This window comes from Malaclemys terrapin, chromosome 20 (assembly GCF_027887155.1).
Source record: "Malaclemys terrapin pileata isolate rMalTer1 chromosome 20, rMalTer1.hap1, whole genome shotgun sequence".
Taxonomy (NCBI): Eukaryota; Metazoa; Chordata; order Testudines; family Emydidae; genus Malaclemys; species Malaclemys terrapin.
The window spans coordinates 12,863,782-12,891,749 of NC_071524.1; the positions used below are offsets into that span (position 1 = coordinate 12,863,782).

Consider the following 27,968-nt stretch of genomic DNA (forward strand, 5'->3'; position numbering starts at 1 on the left):
GCAATTGGGGCCGAGGCGGGGAGGCCCCCCTGCCCCCCAGCATGGAGCCGGCCGCCCGCGCGGGCCCTCGCGCAGGTGAGAGAGCGGCCGGGGGCTGCGGTGCGCGGCAGCGTGACGTCACGCACAGCGATGGAGTGACGTGGGGTGGGGAGGGGCGGGGCAGGCAGAGGGGCCGGGGGAGGGTAGAGACAAGGTAGCGGCCCAGGAGCAGGTGTGGATGGGGCGGGCGGGGGCTATGGGGTAGGAGTAGGTGGGGATAGGGGCAGGCAGGGGATGGGATTAGGGGCACGTGGGGATAGGGGCAGGCAGGGGCTATGGGGTAGGAGTAGGTGGGGATACGGGCAGGCAGGGGTGGGATTAGGGGCACGTGGGGATAGGGGCTGGCAGGGGCTATGGGGTAGGAATAGGTGGGGATACGGGCAGGCAGGGGTGGGATTAGGGGCACGTGGGGATAGGGGCTGGCAGGGGCTATGGGGTAGGAATAGGTGGGGATACGGGCAGGCAGGGGTGGGATTAGGGGCACGTGGGGATAGGGGCTGGCAGGGGCTATGGGGTAGGAGTAGGTGGGGATAGGGGCAGGCAGGGGGTGGGATTAGGGGCACTAGGGGATAGGGGCTGGCAGGGACTATGGGGTAGGAGTAGGTGGGGATAGGGGCAGGCAGGGGGTGGGATTAGGGGCACTAGGGGATAGGGGCTGGCAGGGACTATGGGGTAGGAGTAGGTGGGGATAGGGGCAGGCAGGGGGTGGGATTAGGGGCACTAGGGGATAGGGGCTGGCAGGGACTATGGGGTAGGAGTAGGTGGGGATAGGGGCAGGCAGGGGGTGGGATTAGGGGCACGTGGGGATAGGGGCTGGCAGGGACTATGGGGTAGGAGTAGGTGGGGATAGGGGCAGGCAGGGGGTGGGATTAGGGCAGAGGCAGGTGGGGATAGGGGCTGGCAGGGGCTATGGGGTAGGAGTAGGTGGGGATAGGGGCAGGCAGGGGTGGGATTAGGGGCACGTGGGGATAGGGGCTGGCAGGGGCTATGGGGTAGGAGTAGGTGGGGATAGGGGCAGGCAGGGGGTGGGATTAGGGGCACGTGGGGATAGGGGCTGGCAGGGGCTATGGGGTAGGAATAGGTGGGGATACGGGCAGGCAGGGGTGGGATTAGGGGCACGTGGGGATAGGGGCTGGCAGGGGCTATGGGGTAGGAGTAGGTGGGGATAGGGGCAGGCAGGGGGTGGGATTAGGGGCACTAGGGGATAGGGGCTGGCAGGGACTATGGGGTAGGAGTAGGTGGGGATAGGGGCAGGCAGGGGGTGGGATTAGGGGCACTAGGGGATAGGGGCTGGCAGGGACTATGGGGTAGGAGTAGGTGGGGATAGGGGCAGGCAGGGGGTGGGATTAGGGGCACTAGGGGATAGGGGCTGGCAGGGACTATGGGGTAGGAGTAGGTGGGGATAGGGGCAGGCAGGGGGTGGGATTAGGGGCACTAGGGGATAGGGGCTGGCAGGGACTATGGGGTAGGAGTAGGTGGGGATAGGGGCAGGCAGGGGGTGGGATTAGGGGCACGTGGGGATAGGGGCTGGCAGGGACTATGGGGTAGGAGTAGGTGGGGATAGGGGCAGGCAGGGGGTGGGATTAGGGCAGAGGCAGGTGGGGATAGGGGCTGGCAGGGGCTATGGGGTAGGAGTAGGTGGGGATAGGGGCAGGGGGTGGGATTAGGGGCACGTGGGGACAGGGGCTGGCAGGGGCTATGGGGTAGGAGTAGGTGGGGATAGGGGCAGGCAGGAGATGAGGTTAGGGGCAGAGGCAGGTGGGGATAGGGGCTGGCAGGGGTGGGATTAGGGGCACATAGGGATAGGGTATAGGGGCTGGCAGAGGCTATGGGGTAGGAGTAGGTGGGGAATAGGGGCAGGCAGGAGATGGGGTTAGGGGCAGGTGGTGGCATGTGGGGATAGGGGTTGGCAGGGGCTCGGGTGGGAGCAGGTATGGATAGGGGCAGGCAGGAGATGGGGTTAGGGGCAGGTGGTGGCATGTGGGGATAGGGGTTGACAGGGACTCAAGGGTAGAAGCAGGTGGGGATAGGGCCAGGCATGGGGTAGGGGCAGAAGGGATAGGGGCTGGAAGGGGCCCAGCCCAGGTGTAGGGGTGGGAGGTAGGCAGGCACGGGACAGGGCCCAGGGGGATACTGGCGGTCTCTGCAGTGGCTGTGCAGTGACCGAGGGGCGGCGCAGGGCTCCCTGCCCGCGACCCCATGGGTGGTGCTGGTCCCTGGGCTGAGTCTGCGCCTCTTGGAACATCCGCTCAGCACCGGCCTCTGTGTGCGAGCTCGGAATCTCTTGGACAGCAGCATCTGTAGGGGTTGCACATGCACTGTGCACTTCTGAGATCATAAAGGATAAAGGGGCTGCAATTGTTCCTCAGTTCCCTCTTCCCATCTGTGGCAGCGAGAAAGAACTGTTGAGTTCGCCTGCTATCCTGTAACAGTTTTTCTCTGAGCTCTCTTCGGTTCAAGACCTATCCTGTATTTTGTCTTATGGTAACGATTTGAATTTTGTTTTACTCTTTCTTTCTGATTATTTTAAAAACAAAACGAAAAAATCCCTTTTTGTTTTGCGTCCTGTCCACATGTAACGTCAGACTTGCAGGCTTTGGGCTACAAGGCCTGTCCATCCTGTGAGGGACTCATCCTGTTAGCTGACAGCCACAGCCTGTCTTTTTTGCCTCAGGGAAATACATATCCCTGGGCGGTGCTCAGTCTGAATACAAAAATCCCATGACACCTGCTTCAAGTTTTACTTGCTGGAGAAATCCATGTGGATCACCTCGGTTCCAAAAGAGAGAGGATCTTCCTCTAGATAGAACCAGGCTCCCATGAAGTCATCCTCCGCTAGTGCTCATACTATCTGGCACACCACTGCTAAAACCAGTGTGGACAAGAAGTTGATACCAGAGAAAGACTCAGCACTAGTGACCTCTGCATTTGTGACCCTGGTTTCAAATCCAGCACCAAGAGATGAGGGAAGTCGGAACACCGAGGCAGACCCGGATCCAGGAACCACTCAGCGTCCTTCCATAAGGAGAGGTGGAGACAAGGATCAGCCCTCCAGGGAGAAGACTACTAGGCTCTCTACAGTTGCAAAGGCTGGTGAACCTCTCTCAATCATAAGCTTGGCTCTGGAGAAACATGTCCCAGTACTGATCTTAACACCATCCATAGGACTGGTACTAATGTCAGCAACACAGTTGTGAATGGAACCTGCGGACTCCTTATTAGAGGAACCAGTACTGACGATGTCCCAGGTACCACTGCCTCGATTGGCACCAATGCATGCTCCCATCACAGCACGAAATCGCCGTACAAGTTGGCACCAATCATTGAGGACATTTCTTCATCATCCCTATCTCCAGGGCACTCGTTCATGCTGATCCCTAGCAGAGAACCCTTCCCTCTGAAAACAAGGGAAGACTATAGAATGGTCTAGAAGCTTGTCCCTCCAACCTCTCTATGGGTGGCACTGGACTGGCCAGCCACAAGCAAGCCAGCCATTTCTGGATAACATGCCACCATGGACATGCTGGGCACCCCCATCCCGTGCCTCTGGGAGCGGTTCTAGAAAGAGGAGATTAAGGTTTCCCTGTGCACTGATAGTCGGATTGCCATCATCTGTCTTGGGAGAACAGAAGCAGGGAGTTGAGGTGAGCGCATCTGAATGGGGGCACCCTCTCTTCATGTCCAGATGAAGCTGTCATCTCTGCCAACATCAGCTCTGGACAACTTCAGGGCTTTCCAGGGCCTGCTTTCCAGAATTGCAGAGACCCTGGATACAGAAACCTCTGTGGTAGAGGAAAAGGCACGTATGCTGTTTGACAACCTGTGCTCGGCCACACCAGCCAGAGTCACTCTTCCGATTAACGATAGTATCCTAGAAGTCACAAAGTCACTGCGACAAACACCTGCCCACAGCCAAACAAGCAGAAAGGCACCACGAGGTGCCACAAAATAGTACTTTATGCACACAATGCCGTGACCTGGGCCTCAGCTAGTCTATGCCTACTGTGAGGTGAGCAGAGGCAAACCAACATGCTGGAGGTTACCTTAAATTTTAAACTGTCCAACTGAAAAATCCCAGAAAGTTGGCAGGAACGGTAATAGAATATAATATAAATAATGTAAAGTAACATCAAATACTTGCTCAGGAAAATAATAAACTTTAAATTACCATCACAGTAAAAGAAGTTTTTTTTCACAACACGCTGTGTCACCCCAAGAGGGAATTGATGACTCCTCTTCCTGGCTGCAAAGTCCAGCTTCACCCCAGCTGTCCCATCTTTTCCTCTCTCTGGCTTTTGATGCTCCATTACTTTGATGCTACGATGACTGCATCTCTTTCCAACAGATGCACCTGCTTCTCAGCTGGAGGGCCTTCCCAGGCACCCAAACTGTATCCCTCTGTCAGTGTCTCAATGATCACCTCACTGGCCATACGCTCTGTGCCCCTCGTGGCCAGGCTCCTTGTACACTGCCTTTCATGGTCCAACTTCCTTTCCCCAGCTTCCTCAGGAAATCTCCTGTTTGCCTCAGTGCGGTCTCTTTTTACCTCCTTCTTGAACTGCCTTCCCACTGCCTATTCTACGGCAGATTCCGAGCCCCCTCTCCGGCTTGAGCTGCCCTCTCGTTGACTGTCTCTCCCCCTAGGACAGCACTCTATGCTGCCGTGTTACATATGCAGGCCCTAACATTACCCCATTGGTCAAAACTGAAGCAGGTGCTAGTACCAGATCAGGATTATTACATCCAACACTAGGCTCACCGGTTGTATCTGCTATTTGCGAAAAATCAAAACAAACAAAAAGTACCCCCCAAGATGAGGATCCAAAACAGCTAGACCGTTTTGGGAGGAAGGAGCATAGCTCTGCCTCACTCCATCTTCATATTTCAAACTGCCACGCTGTCAGGGGTTCCCCCCCACACTCTGAACTCTGGGGTACAGATGTGGGGACCTGCATGAAAGACCCCCTAAGATTATATTCTACCAGTTTAGGTTAAAACTTCCCCAAGGCACAAATTCTTTTCCTTGTCCTTGGATGGTATTGCTGCCACCACCAAGTGATTTGCACAAAAATTCAGGGAAGGGTCACATGGAATCCCTATCCCCCCAAAATATCCCCGCAAGCCCCTTCACCCCCCTTTCCTGGGGAGGCTTGAGAATAATGAGAGCACAGACCAGATACTTTATCTTCAGGACACTGAAAACCAATCAGGTTCTTAAAAGAAGAACTTTATTATAAAGAAAAAAGTAAAAGAATCATACCTGCAAAATCAGGATGGAAGGTAACTTTACAGGGTAATAAAAAGATTTAAAACACAGAGGATTCCTCTCTAGCTCAGCTTCACAGTTACAAAAACAGGAATAAAACTACCTCTGTAGCATAGGAAAAATTTAGAAGCTAAAACAAAAGATAACCTAATGCATTTCCTTGCCCTACTTACAATTTCTGTGATTTTTAGATGGATTATTCTACGTATATTTTCAGGAGATGTTGTACCTGTTTGGCTTCTCTCTCTGTCCGGAGACGGAACAAAACAAAGAGAACAACAAACAAATTCTTCCCCCCCCCCCCCCCCCCCAGATTTGAAAGTATCTTCTTTCCTTATTGGTCCTTCTGGTCAGGTGCTAACTAGGTTATTTGAACTGTTTAATCCCTTACAGGTAAGGCAATTCAGTACAGCTGCCAAGGAGGGATTTTATGCTACTCTTTCCTCTATATTTATGACACAAGCCTTCTTGGCAAAGTACAACTACCTAAGCTGGGAAAGGGTCACCCCATTTATCTTGAATTTCTCAGGAGTTCAAGGATGATATTATTATGGTAGGACAGCTCAGGCCAGATTGTCCCTCCAGGTCACTATAGACACATCAGACACAGCAGCTAGGTCCACGGTCACTGCTGGGACCATCAGGAGAGCCTTGTGGTTGCAAGCTGTGGGCCTCCCTAAAGGGGTACTGCAGACAATTGAAGATCTGCTGTTTGAGGCCATGAATTATTGAGTGAGCTTGCAGATGATGCTCTTCACTCCCTCAAGGACTAGAGGGCCACATTGCACTCACTACAAATTTACACACCAGTCTCAAACTTTAAACCTTATAAATACTTGGGGTAGCCTTGGCAGAGGGCATCCTACTCAGAGAATAGACCCTCCAAATATCCACCACAGAAGTGACCGGGATACCCCAGGAGGACACCCTCATTGGCCACTCCACACTTGGTACCAGGTAACAGGTTTGAAATGAGAGTTGAGTGCCACATTCACACCAGTGGAGAGTTGACCCCTCCTTTGGATGTCACTTTTCCCCATTCCATTGAGTTTAGGCTGTCATAGCAACAGACGGATTGCAGACGTAGTTGCCTGTGGCTACCCTGTCCAATTCCAACCTCTGCCCCTTTCCCTGTCCTTCAAGGACCCATCCCATAAAAATACTGGGGGGGAAAAAACAAGCTGCCTCCTGGTTTATCTAGAAGCCATAGAGGAAGTACCTCAGGAGTACAGGGGGAAAAGCTGGTATTTTCTTATCCTGAAGAAGAAAGGGGAGGTCTTCGTCCTATCCTAGACCAGAGAAGATTCGGGATGGTGTAACACTTGCCTTCATCAGCCCATCCTTTGAGGCTCAAGATTGGTTCGTGGCTCTATCACAGTGTAGTCTTGGTCCATGACTACAGTATCTAGGTGCTACCATCAAACAAATTATAATAATACTTACAGGATGCGTACTTCATGCTTCCTGCTCACAGGAAGTACCTAGTACATGTGAAAGGGGCTAATTTTATGGCTTTGCCGAGGTGGCAGGTAGAAATCTAACCAATTAGATTTGCCAATTTGATAAATATTATAGCCAATATTTTAATGGAATTTAATAATGATAACCCCTTTTCATTGAGTCTGGGGTTTACTAATTTTTAGCATCAGGTTTTTCTCAGGTCTAAAGTTACTTTGTACAGTACTTTTCAAATCAGAAACAACAAGGAGTCTGGTGGCACCTTAAAGACTAACAGATTTATTTGGGCATAAGCTTTCGTGAGTAAAAACCTCACTTCTTCGGATGCATAGCTATGCATCCGAAGAAGTGAGGTTTTTACTCACGAAAGCTTATGCCCAAATAAATCTGTTAGTCTTTAAGGTGCCACCAGACTCCTTGTTGTTTTTGTAGATACAGACTAACACGGCTACCCCCTGATACTTTTCAAATCAGGACACTTAGTTGTTCTTAACCAATCAACAAGTTCATTAATTCACCAAGAACCACGTAGATATGCAATCAATAGTTTTATAGATTAAGTTCAGATATCAGAGGTTCTAGGCATGTAATGAATAAAACGGACTCTCCTGCAAATTATTTATATAAACAGCATTGAAGCCAAGCAGTTATAGTAGAGAACAATACAAATCACTAAGATTTCCTATTACATTTATTTATCAGCAATCAGTTCTTTAGTATCTCTAATATGTTTATCGCACTTTAAGTAGTTCTCCAAGGAGTAAGGATTTACTTGTCTTAGGGCACTTTTATAAGTGAGGCCCTTGCTATTTCGAGTGTTTGGTTTGAAAGGGACTAGTATAAAACATCAAAAGCAATTACTTAAAGTTCTTGTTTGTGGCTTTTGGGCCAATGTACTTGGTCTTACAGAGAAGAAATTACTTAATTAATTAATTAAAACTATCGCATTACTTAATTAAAATCCAACATATGGTTCCTTAGGGTCTTACTTGAAAGAGAACATATGGCAGCCTGCATAGATGTGATGCTGCTTGGCAGACTTCACTTGAGGCCATTGCAGGCCTGGCTGAGATCTGTCTATTCTCCTACTAAACACAGCATGAGCAAAAGTTGTTCCCCCACATGTCCTGAATTGATGGTTAGACCCCAGAATTGTTTGAAGAAGGCCATTCTCCTACACATACACCCTCTGACAGTAATGCTAGTCATGGATGCCTCAGGAACTGGTTGGGGAGCCTGACTGAATCCCCTGTAGATGTAAGGGACCTGCTCCGGAAAGGACACGGCTCTTAGCTTGCATGGCATTCCAGCCTGTTCTGTGCCATACCACAGTGCTGATACTAACAGACCACACATCTACAATGTACTTTATCTCCCAGCAGTCAGCAACAATCTGGCAGATTTCCCAAGCAGACGATTCATTCCCAACCACGAGTGGTCAGTGATGGAGGTCCATCACAGAGCCGATATTGCAGTGTTGGTGGATTCCCATAATAAACCTGTTCATCATCAAGGATAACACGGCATGTCTGGCCTTTTGCAACAGTGGGGGCATGAGCTTGGACTTGTTACAAAATACCTTCTTCTTCCCAGGGAATCAAGGCCTCGCTTTCCCACTGATTCTGCTGATCCCCAGGGGATATTGCAGATCAGAGAGGACAAAGCCACGCTGATTCTAATGTCTCCTTAACAGACAAGTCTATTCTGGCTAGCGGGCCTGCTCCAGATGTGTGTTTAGTTTCCCACTTCCAGTTTGTCTGGACATATTGTTGCAGGGTCATGGTCAGACATTGCCTCTAGATCTGAAATCATTGCATCTGCCAGTCTGGATGTTGGTTGGTTGAGTGGCATGGACACCGACTGCTCCCTACTGGTGCAAGAATTGTGAAAAGCAAGGAAAACGTCCATGAGAATGTATTCCTCAAAATGGCAGTTCAAAAAGTTTAAAAAAAAAAAATTCTCTTTGGGGAAAAAATGTGTTTTGGAAAAATTCAGAATTTCATTTTGGAATGTTAAAATTTTATTTCTAATTTTGTTTTTTCATTTTTATATTTTGATTATTTTGACGTGATTTCATGACCTATCGACAGTAATGTGGTGCTATTGCTACTGACCTAGATTAATAGATGGGAAGGCCAGAAGGGACCATTGTTGTCATTTATCCTGATCTCCTGTATAACATGGCCCAGAGAACTTCCCCAAATAATTCCTAGAGCAGCTCTTTTAGAACAACATCCAATCTTGATTATAAAATTGCCAGTGATGAAGAATCCACCATGATCTTTGGTGAATTGTTCCCGTGGCTAACTATCCTCACTGTTTAAAAAAAAAAAAAAAAAGATAAAAAATTATACCTTATTTCCAGTCTGAATTTGTCGAGCTTCAACTTCCACCCCTTGAATTGTGTTATAGATAGAGCCCTACCAAATTCACGGCCATGAAAAACGCGTCACAGACTGTGAAATCTGGTCTTTTGTGTGCTTTTACCCTATAGCACACAGATTTTCAAAGGGGAGACAGTTTCTCAAACTGGGGGTGCTGACCCAAAATGGGGTGGGGGGGGGGTTGCAAGGTTGTTTTAGGAGGTGTCACGATATTGCCAGCAGCAGTGCAGAAGTAAGGGTGGCAATACCATACCAGGTGACCCTTACTTCTGCGCTGCTGTCTGCAGAGCTGGGTGGCCGGAGAGTGGTGGCTACTGATCGAGGGCCCAGCTCTGAAGGCAGCAGCGCAGAAGGGTGGCAATACCATACCAGGCCATCCTTACTTCTGCGCTGCTGCTGGCAGGAGTTCTGCCTTCAGAGCTGGGCTCCCAGCCAGCAGCCGCCGCTCTCTGGCTGCCCAGCCCTGAAGGCAGCGCCGCCGCCAGCAGCAGCGCAGAAGTAAGGGTAGCAGTACTGCAACCCCCCTCTAATAACCTTGTGATGCCCCCGCAGCTCCTTTTTGGGTCAGGACCCCTATAATTACACCACCGTGAAATTTCAGATTTAAATATCTGAAATCATGAGATTTGTGATTTTTTTTAAATCCTATGTCTGTGAAATTGACCAAAATGGATGTGAATTTGGAAAGGCCCTAGTTATAGAATCAGGATTAGAAGGTACTGCAAGGGGCATCAAGTCTAACCCCCTGCCAAGATGCAGGATTTCTTACGTCTAAACCATCCAAGACAGGTGGCTATCCAGCCTCTCTTTGAAAACCTCCAGTGAAGGAGCTTCCACGACTTTCCGAGGCAGTCAGTTCTGTTGTCCTACTGTTCTTACCATAGGCGCCGACTCCGTGGGTGCTCTGGGGCTGGAGCCCACTTGGGGAAAAATTGGTGGGTGCTCCACACCCACCGGCAGCTAGACTCCCCGCCCCCGTCCCAGCTCACCTCCACCTCCTCCTCCTTCCCTGAGTGCGCCGTCCACGCTTCTCCTCCCAGTGCTTGCCGCCACGAAACAGCTGTTTCATGGTGTAACAAGCTGTGGGAGGGAGGGGGAAAGAGCAGGAATGCGGTGCGCTCGGGAAGAGGCGGGGCCGGGGCGGGGATTTGGGGAAGGAGTCCAATAGGGGCAAGGAGGGGGCGGGGACTTTGGGAGAAGGGGTTGGAATGGGGGCGGGGCGCGAGCACCCACCGGCGCCAGGAGACGTTAGCGCCTGTGGTTCTTATAGTTAGGAAGTTTCACAGCTGGAGCCGTGAAATTGACAAGAATGACAGCCAACAGCCCATATAAGTAACGCAGTGTCTACACGGACACTGCATCGCCCAAACTACACCGATATAAGCCTTACGCCTCTCGTGGGGGTGAAGTTATGATGTCAGTGGAGGAGGGCACTTACATCAGCAGAAGGCTGTAGTCTGGGCACTGACATAATTAGGTCAATGTAAACTGTCTTACGTCAACCTAACTGTAGTGTAGACCTAGCCTAAGTCTAAAACTGCTGGGCTGTAGTTTGAACCCATTGCCTCGTCCTGCCCTCTAGTAAGAGAGAAGAATTTTTCTTCATCTTTTTTATTGCAGCCTTTCAAATACTTGAAGACCGCTCTCATGTCCCCTCGCAATCTCCTCTTTTCAAGACTAAACACACCCAGTTCCTTCAGTCTTTGCTCATATGCCTTGCATTCCATCCCTCTGATCATCTTTGTTTCTCTGCATCCTTTCTATACATTGGTGACCAAAATTGGATACAGTACTGCAGCTGAGGCCTAACCAGCGTCTAGTAGAGAGATACTATCCCCTCCCGTGACTTGCAGGCTATGCCTCTGTTAATGCAACCCAAAATTGCATTTGCTTTTTTTGCAACAGCATCGCGTTGCTGACTCACGTTGAGGTTGGGATCCATCTCAACTCCCAGATCCTTCTCAGCTGTGCTGCTGTCAAACCAGTTATCCCCTATTCTGTATTTGTGCATTTGGTTTTTCTTCCCTAAGCGTAGCACCTTACAACTGTCTTTGTTGAATTTCGTTATGTTGTCTATACCCCAGTTTTCCAATTTATCAAGATCCCTTTGAATTTTAGCTCTATCCTCCAAAGTGTTTGCAACTCCCCTTAGCTTTGTGTCATCTGCAGATTTCAATATGCTTTTTAGTCCTACATCCAGGTCATTAAAAAAGATGTTAAACAACATCAGGCCCAGAACAGATCCCTGCTTGAGACCTCATAGAATATCAGGGTTGGAAGGGATCTCAGCAGGTCATCTAGTCTAACCTCCTGCTCAAAGCAGGACCAATCCCCAGACAGATTTTTGCCCCAGATCTCTAAATGGCCCCCTCAAGGATTGAACTCACAACCCTGGGTTTAGCAGGCTAATGCTCAAACCACTGAGCTATCCCTTCCCCCTTTCAGTCTGATATTATTCCAGTAATAGTTATTCTTTGTTTGTGATTGTTTAACCAATTATGTGTTAACTTAATGATAGTTCTACTGAGCCTGCATTTCTCCAGCTTACTTATCAGAATGTCATGTGGGACTGCATCAAAAGCCTTGCTAAAGTCCAGGTATATTATATCCACTGCATTCCCCATGTCCACCAAACCAGTTACCCTGTCAAAGAAGGAAATTAAGCTGGTTTGACATGATTTGTTCTTAGTAAATCCATGCTGGCTGCTAGTCATCACCCCTCCAGCCTCCAGGTATTTGCAAATGGAATATTTTATCCATTGCTCTAGTAGTTTCCCAGGTATTGCGGTCAGGCTGGCTGGTCTGTAGTTCCCCGGCCTCTCCTTTCCCCCCTTTTTAAAGATAGGAACCACCTTAGTCCTTCTCCTGTTTTCAGGACCTCGCCTGTCATCCATGAGTTCCCATATATACTTCCTTGGTGACATGCCCCTCCATTTCCTGTAAGCATCCCTTTGGGATTTTAGATAGCTAAAAAGCTCCTTGTGCAGCCACATTGGTTTCCTGTGGCTCTTCTTATCTTTCCTTTGCATTGGAATAGCTTGCTGTTGAGCCTTCAGTATTACATCTTTTAGGAACTGCCAGCCCCCCCTTTGACTCCTTTTTTCCTAATTGATCTTTCCTATTTCTCTTGAGTTGGTTGAAATCTGCCTTTCTGAAGTCCAGTATCCCTGTTTCCATGGCTTCCTTTCCTTAGGATCGTGAATTCTATCAGATCATGATCACTTCCTCCCAAGTTCCCGACCACCTTCGCGTTCACAACTAATTCATCCCTGTTGGTCAAAACCAGATCCAAAATGGATGACTCCCTAGTTGTTTCCTGAATCAGAAAGTTGTCCCCTATCTTTCTCTGCCAGATTGTAAGAGCCCATTATCAAATACTTGTTCCCTATTAGTTCTCTCATACTTTTGTTCCAGGGACGCAGTGGTTTTTATTGCTCAGTATGATGTCAACATAGATTAGTTATGTTGCTGTCATATTATGACATCATATAATTGAAATATTCTTCTTATTTTAATTTTATTTTTTAAATGGTTACGGGCAACTCCTCCTTATTACTGCTTGAAATGTTGTATCTTTTTAAAATCAAAAGGCCTCCTGGTTGTGTTGTAACGAAATAGTTTTACGCTTAGACACAAACCCAACACAACTGCAATAGATCTTGTACAAAGTATGCCTTGTAAGGTATCAATGGGAATGTTATAGTCTGCTAAGTATTATTACCCTGTTTATATGAGTGTATTATCATTGTATGTGATATTATGAATCTTTGCTATGTGTTTGTATCTCAAACATGTTGTGTTCCGGGGTAACACCCACAAGACAGATTTACTTCAAGACCAGCCAGTCCTGGTTGGCGAGCCATCAAGGAGAATCCACTCTTCCAATGGGCCCCTCCTGAGGAGGTCTCAGAGAGCACATGGATGATGAAGGCCAGTGTCTCAGCAGGGCACATAGGACATGGGATCCATGACTCCCTGTTGGAGACAGTAACTTTCCATGCGCATGCGCTGAAGGTATAAATGAAAACTTTTTTCTGCTCCATATCTCTGGACTATGCTTTCTAACAAAGGGAAGCTTTGAACAATGGACTGAGAATCCCCAATCTTTTGGGTGATCAGGAGAGACTTACTGCAAGCTAGCAGATTTAACATCACTGCTATGATCCTGATCTACCAACTCTGAAATCAACTGTAATGTATATGATTCATTCGAACCTTTTAATAACTCTCTTCTTTTATTATATTAATAAACATTTAGTTTTTAATTTACTAAAGGATTGGCTATTAGCATGGTTTTTGGGTAAGATCTGAAATATATTTTGACCGGGGGTGAGTGTCTGGCTTTTTGGAACTGGAAGAATCTAATACCTGTGATTTCTGGTTTTAATCATAATTTATCACAGAAGTCTGGTTTGTCTCGGTAGTGCATGAGGACTAGAGGGGACTGTCTGTGGCTCCATAATAACTAGTAGAGTATTTGGAAGCAGACATTTGTTACTGGCTTGGTGAAATCTTATGATAGAGTATTCACCAGTGTGGGGTCTATGCCCCGTATTCCAGTAGTCTGACCTGAGATAGGCGCTCTTAGCTGTGTCCCATGCCACATTGGATTTGTGTCAAAGAGTAAAACTATTGAATTCCAACACAAAGAGGAGACATTTTGATTATGCACTACTTCTGTATGTGGATGTGAAATAATGTAAAAGTGAAAAAAAAAAAAAAAAATCCCAAAACAAATGTTCAGAAATGGAAAAAAAAAAATTGAAATTCTTTCCCATGGGACACTGAATTGAAATTGACATGTTTTAGCATAAATAAAATTGTTGAAGTCACTTTTTCTGGCAAAAAAACTGACAAATGTCTAGCCAGATCTTGTCTTCTGTGCCATACCTGCAAACAGTCCAGACTAATAAACAGCTGTGTCACTCCGGCCCAGTAATGTTGTGTGTCTCACAGTGCTTTGCTGAAGTAGCCCCCACCTGGGCTGCCCCCAAACAGCCTTCCAGCATGCAAGCCACACCCTGGTTCTCGCCAGCCTTGGTTATACTGTAAGGTGACCCCCCAACACACACCCAGTTGTAAATTTTCCCCCAGAAATGTATGTCATGTAGCGCCCTGCCTTCTCCTGGACAATACAAATTATATTAAGTCTGCCATTTCTTTAATAGAAATAATATGCGCATAACTTGCCACCCCAAATGCAGATTCCCAGACACTTCAATTTAAACACTCTGGAATAGATAAAATGACAAAACAAGTTTATTAACTACAAAGAATATAAGTAATGAGGCATAAAAGTCAGAAATGGTTATAAGAAAAACAAAGAGAAAATGTTTACTAATATCTAATTTAACCAACGATCAGATTCAAGCCGTTTCTCACCATACGCTGTCAGCAATCTTACCGACCAAATTCTGCAGGTTAGAACCCCTCCCCCAGACTCCAACCAAGGCTTCCTTTGTTGTTCCAGGTGCATTGAGTATGATGGGAAGGGAGAGAGAAGGGGGGGGGGCTTGGGGTATTTGCCCCTCCTTTTTTATAGTTTCAGCCCCTCTCTTGAGAGTCATTTCCAGCTGGGCACCAGGAGCAGTGTTCCCTGTAAGCTGCGCAGCTGCCCAAGAATCAATCAAGTGCCTCACACTGATTAGCAGAGCCGCGCACATCTGGCATGTGTGGTCAGGTGCCCTTCCCCCCGCTGCTCTGCATCTGCGCTGCTCCTGCCCTCTGCCTTGGAGCCCTGGCCAGCTGATCCCAAGGACCCTCTTGCTGGCTGTGCAGAGCGGGGGGAGGGAGGGAGGCGCTGATGTCAGGGTGTTCCCCTTCCTCTGCCTATGTACCCCATCTCCGCAGAGCGGGGGAGGAGGGACAGGACTCAGGAGCAGGACGGAGCTGCTGTGGTCTGAACTAGCCTTCTGGTGAGTGTCTCTGTGCTTATAGACACAGTGCACAGTCTCTCATAGACTTCCCAGCAGCCAGCACACACAGACACACTGTCTCTGTCACACACACACACTGTCTCTCTCTCTCTCACACACACACACTCACACACACTGTCTCTCTCTCTCTCACACACACACACACTCACACACACTGTCTCTCTCTCTCACACACACACACACACACACACACACACACACACACACACACTCACACACACTGTCTCTCTCACACACACACACTGTCTCTCTCACACACACACACACACTCACACACACTGTCTCTGTCACACACACACACACTGTCTCTCTCACACACACACACACACACTCACACACACTGTCTCTGTCACACACACACGCACTGTCTCTCTCTCTCTCACACACACACACACTCACACACACTGTCTCTGTCACACACACACTCTCTCTCTCTCTCTCACACACACTCACACACACACACTGAGTCTGTGTCACACACACACACTTTCTGTCACACACACACACACTGAGTCTGTGTCACACACACACTCTCTCACATACAGTCTGACCCACACACTGTCTCTCACTCACACAATCTCTGTCTGTCTCACTCACACACAAACTCTGTCTCTCTCACACACACATTCTCTGTCTCTGACATAAGAACAAGAACATAAGGATGGCCGTACTGGGTCAGACCAAAAGTCCATCGAGCCCAGTATCCTGTCTACCGACAGTGGCCAATGCCAGGTGCCCCACTCTCTCTCTCTCTCACACACACACACACACACACACACACACATGCTCTCTCTTTCACACTCACCTCCCAACACATACTTGTGTTGTTGTTACTTCTTGGTACTTCCTTCAATGCACATATATTCTGTGTAATTTGATTCTTTCAAGGTGCTGTTTTTTAGTTTTTTGATTGGTCTGTGCATTTCATAATTTTATTTCTCTCTAATGCTTAAATCTAATTCTTTGAGTAGTGAGTTCTAAAATGCCTAACCTGTCCTGGCTGGAATAATTATCCCTATTGGTAATTTTTTCAAAAATATATATCAAGGTTTTCTGTTTCTACTGGTGGCACACATCCGCACATAGACCAGGAGTGAAAGAATCTATGTGGAAGGATGTTCCCTGCTGCATTTTTTCTCCTATTTGAGCTTTCTTTGTTTCCCTTCCTGCTTAAATGCAAATTAAGCAGAGCACCTGTTCCTTTGTTTGAGACAGACCAGTTTGCCAATCTCATTTTGGGCAGGGATGTGGGTTTGGAACATGTGTTGTTAACACCACACAGTGGAATCTTATAACGTCACCTACAATGTTCCCACACACTTTTTATCAAGATGATACTGACCAGAAAATTACAAGTTTTCAAATGATACCTTACAAGGCATACTTTGTGCAAAGTTTATTACAATAGTATGTAGGGTATGAATACAGGGGTACGTTCTGTCACACCTTTACATTGGCTAGAAGCATCGGTGAACTTCACGCTCTCATGGCTTACCCTCCTCACACAGCCTGTCACAAGGATCAGGTGAAGCCGAGACCTCATCTGAAGTTTATCCCCAATGTAGTCTTAACATTTCATCTGAACGAGTCTGGCGGCTCCTGTGTGTCCTTTCCCAAACCCACTCTCTAGACACTTCAGGGGCACTACACTGACAGAACAAAACCATCCATCTCCTTGTCTCTTCATAGCCATCTCTGGTGCTTGGAGAGGGCAGGCTCCAGAGGATATCCCCATGGATCATGCAGTGCATCTCGATGTATTGCCGGATGGCTGATGGGCCTCTCTGAGGCTTACTCCACCGCAGCACAAGCCACATCACCTGCTTGTATCTGAAATCTGCAAAGCAGTGACACGGGGTAACTACCTGAGCTTCGTTAAGCACTGTGCTCTTGACCTAGCTGTGGGTCAGATGCCAAGGACTGGAGAACAGTGCTACAATCTCTGTTGGGCTAGATCAGCTGCCTTCCAGACGGAACGCTGCTTGCCAGCCACCTACAGCGGGATCCACACTGATGTGTATTTGAAGCAGTGAGAACAGTCACTTACCCTACGGTAACTGGTTCTCTGGGATGTTATCAGTGTGGATCACATGACCCACCCTCCATCCCTGCTTGTTTGGAGCCCTCCGCCTACAGGATTCTGAATTAGGGAACTAAGGGACGGTTGCCGCCTTGCCACGCTTTATGGAGCTCTCAGATTGGAGCGCGAGGAAGTGCATGGTGCGTGCATGGCCCTGACGGACACGGCTGCTCAAGTCTCATCTCCTGCACACCTACACTCGAACCCACATTGACAACAGCATCTCAAAGAGCCGTAGTTACGGCAAGGTAAGGAATGGTCCTTTGCGTGGAGGGGGCCATTAGTGCCACGATTTGAGAATTATTTTTTTTAAAAGCCTTCAAATGAAGAGGCAGAGAGTAGGAGCCCCGACAGCTGCTCCCCAGGCCCCTTCCTAGTGTTAAGTTGCTTTCTGTCTTTGTACTATCCCCTCCCTGTACGCTCTTCCATCCAATTAAGGATTGAGAGATTCACCGCTTCGGTTTAAACTCTCATGATTAGTGATTTATTGGTTGCAAACCTTTCCCAAATGTGTCTGTCTCCAAAGCCCAGGGAATGACTTGTGTCTGGATTCTGTTTTTCTTGCAGATGAGAATGGGATGGGAGCTGACAATGAGGAGGCCGGGCTAGCTCAGAACGCTCCTAAGACGGTGGAATCTCTCATGGCATTAACGGACACGTTCAGAGAGCGTGATTCCCAGGGTCCTGGCAAAGAGGATTCCTCTGGGAGTCCGAGCAGGACACAGTGGCAGCAGGGAGACACTGTAGGGAAGAGACAGAGTAAATCTGACTGGGGCCAGCCAAAGAGCCAACCCAGAGAGAAGCCCCATCAGTGTCCTCAATGTGGGAAAAGTTTTGGGCACAGCTCACACCTTATTACGCACTGGAGAGTCCATACAGGAGAGACGCCCCATCAGTGCGCCGAATGTGGGAAGAGGTTCAAGCACAGGTCCTCCCTCAATACGCACCAGAGAGTGCACACGGGAGAGAGGCCCCACCAGTGTCTTGAGTGCGGGAAGAGCTTCCGGCACAGCTCCCACCTGATCACGCACCGGAGAGTCCACACAGGAGAGAAGCCCCATCAATGCGCTGAGTGCGGGAGGAGATTCCGGCACAGCTCTTCCCTTAACACGCACCGGAGAGTGCACATGGGAGAGAAACCCCATCAGTGCGCTGAGTGTGGGAGGAGATTCCGGCAGAGCTCGCACCTGATCACCCACCAGCGGGTTCACACTGGAGAGAGACCCTACCAGTGCACTGAATGCGGGAAAACCTTTGCTGGCCACTCCGCCTTCGCCACCCACCAGTGGATCCACACTGGAGAGAAGTCCCACGCATGCGCCGAGTGTGGGAAGCGGTTCCGGCACAGCTCCTCCCTCCATGCCCATCGCAGAGTGCACACTGGAGAGAAACCCCATCAATGCGCTGAGTGCGGGAGGCGCTTCCGGCAGAACTCGCACCTGATCGCGCACCGGAGGGTCCACATGGGGGAGAGCGCCTTCCGTTGCCCGGGGTGTGGGAAAGGATTCAGCCACGGCACAGACCTCATTCGACACTGCAGGAAGGTGAGTACCCCGGCTGCCGGGGCAGGGGCGGGATACAGGGACACTCTGTGACATTACCCAGGGTACAATCTGGACTGATGAACAGCTGTGTTACTTCAGTTCTCCAACCTGGGGTGCCTTTTACACTGTTTGAGAGCTAGCACTCCTGGTCTGCTCACCCACAGCCTGCAGCATGTACGTTCCTCCCAGTTATAGTGTCTGAGTGCTGCAGCTAGCCGCTTTTGATCTACACTGCTGAACAACACCAGCAAACTCCCAGTCCTGGACTGTCCCCAGAAATGTCTGTCTTGGACTGCCCAGCCCTCTCCTGGACAATACAAGCTCATACAAAGCCCGTCATTTTATTAATAGAAAATGATATGCACAAATCCTGCTATCCCACATGGAGTTTCCCAAACACCTCAGTTGGAACACACTGTTTTAGATAAAACAATAAACAAGTTTGTTAACTGCAAAAAGATTTTCAGGGAATATAAGTAATGAGGCATAAAAGTCAGAATTGGTTACAAGAAAAGAAAAGAAAAGCACAACTACACCGATATAACACGACCCGATATAACGCCAGTTCGCATATAACGCGGTAAAGCTGTGACACGCTGTTAAGGGTGCTGGACCAGGCCGGGGCCAAGGGGTTTCATAAGGGGCAAAGGGTCTTGGGGGCAGTCAGGGGCTTTCCTCCCCCCCCCCGCCCAGGGTCTGGGGAGCAGGAGCTTTGGGAGGGCACTTTTGGGGACTCCGCAGTCCCAGAGTGGCCCGGGGGATTAGCAGGGGGCCGGGAGCAACCCGCTCTGCTTCCCTGTCCCCGACCCCAGCCATGTCGCTCGGGGGAGGGAACTTGGGGGAAGGGATCCCTCCTGCACTCGCCAGCAGTGGTGGAAGTGGAGCAGCCCGGCCCCAGCCCGCTCCACTCTGCCAGCTCCCAGCCGCAGCGCTCTGCTTCCCGCTGCCGGTGAGTGCGGGGGGCGTCCTTTCCCCAACCTCCCCGCACTCACCGACGGCGGGAAGCGGAGCGTCGTGGCTGGGAGCTGGCAAAGTGGAGCGGGCTAGGGCCACCTCGCTCCTCTTCCCGCCGCAGGTGAGTGCAGGGGGCGTCCTTTCCCCAACCTCCCCGCACTCACCGACGGCGGGAAGCGGAGCATCGTGGCTGGGAGCTGGCAGGGTGGAGCAGACTGGGGCTCCGCCGCTCTGCTTCCCACCGCTGCCGGTGAGTGCCTGTCAGGGAGCAGGGGCGGGGGGTGGATGGGGGCGGAGCAGTCAGGGGACAGGGGGTTTGGGTAGGGGGTGAGGTCCTGGGGGTGAATAGGGAGGGGGGGTCTCTGGAGGGGGTGGTCAGGGAACAAGGAACGGGGTGGGGGGGCAAAGCAAATTTGATATAACACGGTCTCACCTATAACACAGTGAGATTTTTTTGTCTCCCGAGGACCGCGTTATATCGGGGTAGCGGTGTAATGCCTAATTAAACAAGTGAATTTAAAGCAGTCTCTCTCAGCAGGTTACAGCAGTCGTACTCGCTGCATTTCTTCCCGTCGGGATCCCTCCTCCAGTCCAAAGCTGTTTCCTTTGTTCTCCAGATGTTGTGGATGCCATGGGTAGAGAGAAAGGGAGGAATAATTTGGGGCATCTGCTCTCCCTTATAGTTCATTCTCTTCTTTGAGAATCATCTCCAGCTGAGGTTCAGAACAGAAAGTCAGTGTGGATGGGAACCCCCAGCTGTTTCTTTATCAAGATGTAGATTTTTCCCCCACACCCTCTTTCCTGCCAAAGAATGGCGACTTTACCAGGTGATGCTCTATTTGATTTTGTTGATGCCTGGCTGAACTGTCGGCTAGCCTTTTCTCTCCGGGGAACTGGTTTGTGACTGTTCCCCAGACTTCGAACATGTCTTAGTAACATCATATAGTAGAATCTTATAACTGTATATACCCACATATTTTACCAGGACAATAATGGTCAGCAAATTATGAGTTTTCAAATGATACCTCACAAGGCATACTTTGTACAGAATTTGTCATAGTCCTGTAAAAGGGGTGAACGTAGTGGTACAGACTGTCACACACTCTCCTTCCCCAAGTGGTACAATCCGTTCCTGGGCCTTAGGGCTTGTCTACACATAAATGTTAATCCAGAATACAGTAGGGTGTGAATTTAAATGGATTAACTATCTCAGATTCACTTGACATGTGGATGCTCTTATTCTGGAATAAATGTGCTTTATTCCGAATTAGCTTCATCCAAAAGTGAATTAAACTAATTTGGAATAAGGGATGCTTATTCTGGAATAAGAGCCGGAATAGTCTAAGCCCTTTGAAAGGCAACTTTCTCTGTTGCGGTAGAACCGTTTCTCTGCCTGTCTTGTCCACTTACAATAATAAATATTTAAACCCAAACCAGGGTTTGGACAGGGCCAGAATCCTCCTGGCTCAGGGCATGAACTGCCCTCTAACTACTGGGGGAGAAGGCTCCCATAGCTGCCTCCTGTAGGGTTTGGGACACCTTCTTCCAAGCTGCTGTCAGAGATTGGATACCAGGCAGCAGGCCAGCAGGAGCCCCCGGCGCCTTGACTCCAAGGCCAGAGCCACAAAGGCATCACTGCCTCTTGCCTTTTCCCTCTCAACAGAAGGCAAAGGTGCACAGAACACGCAGTGCAAGGCCCTGCTGCTCCGTGCGTGGACGAGCACCGGGCAGGCCCGGGAGAGGCAGGCACTGAGAAGGGGGCGTTTGTTGTTCCAGGTGCCAGTGACGTTTGCGGACGTGGCGGTGCACTTCACAGCGGCAGAGTGGGCCCTTCTGGGCGAGAGGCAGCGGGAGCTCTACCGGGACACGATGATGGAGAACTATGGGAACGTGGCCTCTCTGGGTAAGGGATTTGCTTCTCCCCATGTATTAGAAGCTGGGGGGACTGGGAGTCTAGGCCGTGGCTCAAGGTTTCTCGTCATCCCTTAGACTCCCTAGGGCTCAGCTTCTGTAGTCCCCAGAATCTGTGTGAGAAGCTGTTGCCCCCGCTCCCAGAGCCACGCCAGCAGGAGACGGGACAGGCCAGCTTTCCTGGGTTCGTAGCGTTTAAGGGCAGATGGGTTCATTAGCTCGTCCAGTCTGACTTCCTGTGTGTCATAGGCCCTGACATGTCACCCCAATACCCCGATTTTGAACCCTGTGACTTCAGTTAAACCAAAGCCCTTGAGCCACTCCACTATTGTGAATCAAAGGCAGAGAACAGGAGAGATCCAGGCGTCACCAGCACCTGAGGCCCCTGCAATGGCAGGGAATTGGTTAGGGGGGATCCGAGCAGGCGACCCTTGTCCCATGCTGCAGCGGAAGGTGAAAACCCCCCCACGGTCCCTGCCAATCTGACCAAGGGGAAGATTCCTTCCCAACCCCAAATCCAGCATGACCCCAAGTGTCTGAGTGAGGGACCAGCCGGGCATGTAGAGAAAGGATTCTCTGCACCACCTCAAACCACCAGCCCACCCCAACCAAGATCCTGTCTCTTGCTCTGGCCAAAACTCGGATGCTTCAGAGAAGATGGAAAAATTCTCTAGATTATAATTGAGCATCAGTGGGGGGGGGGAAATCCTTCCTGACCCCTTCAGGTGCCTGGCTGAAGCCGTGGAGCTTGAGGGTGGATTACAGTCATTAGGATCTCCAGTACGTGTCCCCAGAGCACAGCGTTGTGCTCGGAAGAGGAGGCTTCTGGATGTCTTGCCTACTGCCCGTATTCAGAAAGTCTCTAGCTGTGTTTTGGGGTGGGGCGGGGCGGGGAGCTAGGGGAGAAACACTTGCTCTGTGCCAGAGTCATAAAGCCTCTCAGGGTGGGGTGGGGATACCCTGGCCCTCGGACAGGGGCCAGTCACAAAGGAAAGGGTTTCTGAACATCCCAGTGGGCAATGGCTGCCATGGAAACCCAAGGAGAATGTTTAGGGTTGCGATGTAAAGCTGTGAGTCGGAGGGAAAGCGCTCACTCTGGGATGGATGGATGGATGGATGGGGGAATTCTGGTTAATTCCTGCAGGGAACAGCCCTGAGCACCTGGGGCCTGTTTAACTCTGAGATCCCCTTTTCTCCGGTCTGACTTGCCTCTGTCTCAGCCTCCAGTCTAGGGTTGGGGGGTCCCTGCACTCCTGGCCTGTGTCTCTTTATACCGCGTGAATGAGGGTCCCTGCTACAGGGAGGCAGTGTACAAACTGTGGCGCTAACAGAGCTGATCGCTCTGGGTTAACCCTGTCGTGCAGCCAGGTTGGCTCTCGATTCCAGGGGCCCCCCAGCGGTGATGCATGGGGGGGCAAGGGGAGGTCAAGTGCCCTCCCAGATTGGCCAGCCAGGGGTGAGGAGGGAGAGGGGCTCTACCTTCCCCTCCCTGTGTCCCGTCCCCCCCCCCCCCACACACACACACCTTTGGCTAAATTGGCTGCGCTCCCTGGCAGCTGGGCAGGGAGCAAGACAGCCGTATCTGCCTGAGGGAGCCTGGCTTGGAGGCAGGGCGGCCCACTTCCTGCCTGGGCTCGGCTGCGGGGGTGGGGGAGGGGACTCTGGTTCCTTCACCCCTGTCCCTGGCAACTGGGGTGACAGGGGGCCGCCCTCCCTCCGGGCCCTGCTGCAGGGACAGGGGCCAAGCGAGCCGGAGCCCCGCTCCCTCCCCCCGGCCGCCAAGCCCAGGCTGCCTTCCAGCCAGACTCCCTCAGGCAGACGTGGCTCTGTCCTGCTCCCTGCCCAGCTGCCAGGGAGGGTGGGTCGGACTTGCCTGGGGGAGGGGGGAGGCACAGGAAGAGAAGGACAGAACCCCCGGGGTCCCTCCCCGCAGGTAACGTGGGGCGGGGAGAACACGGCGGCCCCAGACTGTGCAGGGGGAGGGTCACTTGGCAGGGGAGACTCGTGGGGCGGTCACATGTCCTCCCCTTTAGCTTGTGGGCCCCCCATCGTAACTTGCCCCCAGAGGGGGAAGGACAGTAGCGCCAGTGCAGGGCTTGGATTTACCTCTGAGTTGGCGATAGGGGGTCCACTGGCATTTAGCAGAGGCACTGGTGTCTTAACAGGGGCACATCAACTCCCCTCGCAGACACTTTGCCTCCCCAGAAGGCTTCCGTGGCATTTTGGGCTGTATAAGTAGGGGCATTGCCAGCAGATCGAGGAACGTGATCGTTCCCCTTTATTCGACATTGGTGAGGCCTCATCTGGAATACTGTGTCCAGTTTTGGTCCCCACACTACAAGAAGGATGTGGAAAAATTGGAAAGAGTCCAGCGGAGGGCAACAAAAATGATTAGGGGTCTGGAGCACATGACTTATGAGGAGAGGCTGAGAGAACTGGGATTGTTTAGTCTCCAGAAGAGAAGAATGAGGGGGGATTTGATAGCAGCCTTCAACTACCTGAAGGGGGGTTCCAAAGAGGATGGAGCTCGGCTGTTCTCAGTGGTGGCAGATGACAGAACAAGGAGCAATGGTCTCAAGTTGCAGTGGGGGAGGTCCAGGTTGGATATCAGGAAAAACTATTTCACTAGGAGGGTGGTGAAACACTGGAATGCGTTACCTAGGGAGGTGGTGGAGTCTCCTTCCTTGGAGGTTTTTAAGGCCCGGCTTGACAAAGCCCTGGCTGGGATGATTTAGCTGGGAATTGGTCCTGCTTTGAGCAGGGGGTTGGACTAGATGACCTCTTGAGGTCCCTTCCAACTCTGATATTCTATGATTCTATGATTTCCCCAGCTGTGCGGATCCTACAGCCTTGTGGGCACGGGAAGGGTGGCTGGGGTTAAAATAATGGAACGATGACTGCTGAGCCATTTGGCAGGCTAGGACCTTACCTGTGGACTTTCCCCATGAGCAGGGATTCCCGTTCACAAGCCTGACATCATCTCCTGCCTGGAGCGAGGAGAGGAGCCCTTTGTCCCAGCTTCCCGGGGCCTTGAGGAACCAGAGATCCTGAGAGGCATCTACACAGGTGAGGGATGAGATAAAGCATTTAGAATATCAGGGTTGGAAGAGACCTCAGGAGGTCACCTAGTCCACCCCCCTGCTCCAAGCAGGACCAATCCCCAGACAGACTTTTGCCCCAAATAGCTCCTTCAAGGATTGAACTCACAACCCTGGGTTTAGCAGGCTAATGCTCAAACCACTGAGTGATTTCCCTCCCCCCTGGCCGAGGGAAATGAAATGTTGGGACCCTGGGAAAGCGGCGTGAGTGCCCCGCCATCTCTGCCTCCTCTTGTGAGCTCTGCGGAGGCAGGTCTCGGCTGGAGACGTGCAGTGTTTGCCTTGGCTCTGAGCAGCCCCTTTCTGCCCCGGGGGATTCACCACCTGAGTACCAGAGAGTTCTGGAACCGTAAAACAAAACATAAATGTAGAGTCCTGAGGCCAGAAGGGACCATTACGCCCTTCCAGTCTGGTCTCCTCAATCACCCGGGCCAGAGAACCTCCCCTGGAGAATCCTGCATCCGGCCCCGTGGCTAGTGACTGAGCCAGAGAGGATCTTAGGGATCGAAAGAGAGAGAGACACCATTGCAGCCCCCCCCCTCTGTCACCTTCCCTTCACTGTTCCCTTTCCTAGCTGTCCTTGCCCAGCTCCTCCCCTCGGCAGATGCATGTTGTGCGTTCGGCTCTGGGGTTCGTGCCCTGGGAGCAGTGGTTGTCGGTGACACACCTGTGTGCGGTTCCTATTCCCGAGGTTCCCTGTCTCCCACCCCCAGGGGACGGCTCGTGCCCAGACGCCCTCTTTATCCCAGATGATGACGGGATTGTGTCTCCAACTCGAGAGTCCTCACCTGGGAATCCCAACTGGAGAGCGAGCGAAACAGTGGGCCCCCTCTGGAGCTGCACGGAGAGAAACACCCTCCGTGCACTGACTGTGGGGGGCGTCACAGCTGGTGTTGCATCAGAGACACCCCGCCGGATAGAAACCAGCCGGGACGCGTGCCCTGGGCCCAGGGGACCCTGTCCCACCAGACGCGTTCTGCATCACACGCCATTCGAGGCATGTGGGGTCAGCCGTGAGTTGTGGGCTCGGGGAAAGGGAGCACATTCCTGGGGTGATTAATTGCTTGGGAATCATATAATGGGGGGGCATTGGGGTGGAAACCAGAGGAGAAAGATTCCTGGCTGACCTTGGGCAAGTCACTGCCCTGCTCTCTGCCTCAGTTTCCCTATCAGTAAAATGGGGGTAATATTACTGACCTTTGTCAAACACTTTGAGGTCTAGTGATGAAAAGCACTAGACAAGAGCTAGGTCTTTATTATTATTTTATTTTATTATTAAGGAGAAGCATCTTGGGTTTATTGATCATTGCTTAGGTGCCAGTGATCATTACTTGATTACATTTGTCAGGTGCAAACAGAATAATGTCCAAACCAGTATAATTATTTCTACACTTGTACTTTAAATTGGCCTGTTTCACAAAGCTGAAAACAGTGACGAGTCAATGAGCTGGGAGAAAGCATTTAATCAGAAAACTGTGAATGCTCTTTTGGAGTTGTATAAGAACATTGTACTAGATGCCCCAAAAGCCCAAATTTCCCAAGCAAGAAAGAAGGCTATACCAATGGGGAAAAAAACAACAACCTGGCTTAGAGGAGAAACGAAAGCAGATATAAAAAAAATACAGTACGTAACATATGGGAAGAAATATAAATTAGACGCTAGGAATTGTAGAAAATTGCTAAGGGAAGCAAAAGGACACAAGGAGATTATCTACGGCCAGCTGAGTTAAGGACAATAAAACACATTTTAAGAATATTCAGAACAAAAGGAAACCTAAAAATGGTATTTGTCCATTACTAGGTGGAAATGGTAGAGCTGACAATAATAATGTAGAAAAGGCAAACGTGTTCAATAAATTTTTCTGTTTTCCATTTGGGAAAATGCCAGATAATGTATGCGTGTTATATGATGGTGAGAAATACTTTCTATTCCAACAGTGACTAAGGAGAATGTTAACAGCAGCTTCTTTTAAAGCAGCAGATGTGGATAACTTGCATCTAGGAGTTTTAAAAGAGCTGGCCGAGGACCTTGCTAGCCCATTAATGCTGATTTTTGAAAAAGCTTAATACACTGGGGAAGTTCCAAAGGCCTGGAAGAAAGCTAATGTTGTGCCAGTATTTTAAAACGGTAAAGAGTTCACCCTGGGTAATTGTAGGCCTGTGAGACTGGCATTGATCCCAGGCAAAATAGTAGAATGGTAGATATCCAACTCAATCACTAATAGAATTAATGCCAATAGCATGGGTTATAGAAAATAGATCCACTCAAACTAACTTGAGATCTTTTTTTTAGGTGATTACAAGTTTGGTTGGTAAAGGTAATAGCGTTGATGTAGTATGCTTAGAATTTTGTGAGGCATTTGACTTGTGAACACAACGTTTTGATGAAGAAACTAGAACAGTACGAAATTAACATGGTGGCACCTGTTAAATGGATTAAAAACTGGCTGGCTGACAGGTCTCAAAAGGGAATCCTCATTGATGTGTATGTTTCCAGTGGGGTCCCACGGGGATCGGAGCTTGGCCCTGCGCTGTTTAACATTTTTATCGACAACTTGGAAGAAGGCAAAAAATCGTCACTGATAAAGTTTGCAGATGATACAAATATTGGAGGAATGGTAAATAATGAAGAGGCCAGGTCACTGATACAGAGCGGTCTGGATCACTTAGTAAAGGGGGCGCAAGCAAACAATGTGTGTTTTAATAGGGCCAAATGTAAATGTACATCGAGAAACAAAGAATGCAGGCCACACTTACTAGATGCAGGTCACACTTATTGCCCTTATATAAATCCATGGTACGCCCACATCTTGCATACTGTGTACAGATGTGGTCTCCTCATCTCAAAAAAGATATACTGGCACTAGAAAAAGTTCAGAGAAAGGCAACTAAAATGATTAGGGGTTTGGAACGGGTCCCATATGAGGAGAGATTAAAGAGGCTAGGACTTTTCAGCTTGGAAAAGAGGGAGACTAACGGCGGATACGATAGAGGTCTATAAAATCATGAGCGATGTGGAGAAAGTAGATAAGGAAAAGTGATTTACTTATTCCCATAATACAAGAACTAGGGGCCACCAAATGAAATTAATGGGCAGCAGGTTTAAAACAAAAAGGAAGTTCTTCTTCACACAGCGCACAGTCAACTTGTGGAACTCCTTGCCTGAGGAGGTTGCGAAGGCTAGGACTATAACAGCGTTTAAAAGAGAACTGGATAAATTAATGCGGGTTAAGTCCATTAATGACTATTAGCCAAGATGGGTAAGGAATGGTGTCCCTAGCCTCTGTTTGTCAGAGGG

At 49.9% G+C, this 27,968-nt stretch overlaps 1 protein-coding gene and 1 long non-coding RNA gene across 2 annotated transcripts; one reads left to right on the top strand and one right to left on the bottom strand.

Annotated features, from left to right (window-relative positions):
• On the top strand, positions 1-27,123 carry LOC128826679 (zinc finger protein 696-like). Its single transcript, XM_054010108.1, has 5 exons — positions 1-75; positions 17,731-18,707; positions 21,438-21,564; positions 24,525-24,638; positions 25,384-27,123. The coding sequence occupies exons 1-5, from the start codon at positions 42-44 to the stop codon at positions 25,728-25,730; spliced, it is 1,599 nt and encodes a 532-aa protein (XP_053866083.1). The 5' UTR covers positions 1-41; the 3' UTR covers positions 25,731-27,123.
• On the bottom strand, positions 19,033-24,618 carry LOC128826704 (uncharacterized). The gene is made up of 2 exons (XR_008442873.1): positions 24,502-24,618; positions 19,033-20,374 (listed from the first exon to the last, which is right to left on the bottom strand). It is a non-coding gene; the product is annotated as an uncharacterized LOC128826704 (long non-coding RNA).
• Positions 27,124-27,968: the final 845 nt, after the last annotated feature.

What these genes read in the sequence shown, in the direction of transcription:
- LOC128826679 (XM_054010108.1), top strand. Translation starts at nt 42, where the DNA reads ATGGAGCCGGCCGCCCGCGCGGGCCCTCGCGCAG. An exon ending in CCGCGCGGGCCCTCGCGCAG is followed by an intron (nt 76 to 17,730) that starts GTGAGAGAGCGG and finishes TTTTTCTTGCAG; the next exon opens with ATGAGAATGGGATGGGAGCT. An exon ending in CCTGAGAGGCATCTACACAG is followed by an intron (nt 24,639 to 25,383) that starts GTGAGGGATGAG and finishes TCCCACCCCCAG; the next exon opens with GGGACGGCTCGTGCCCAGAC.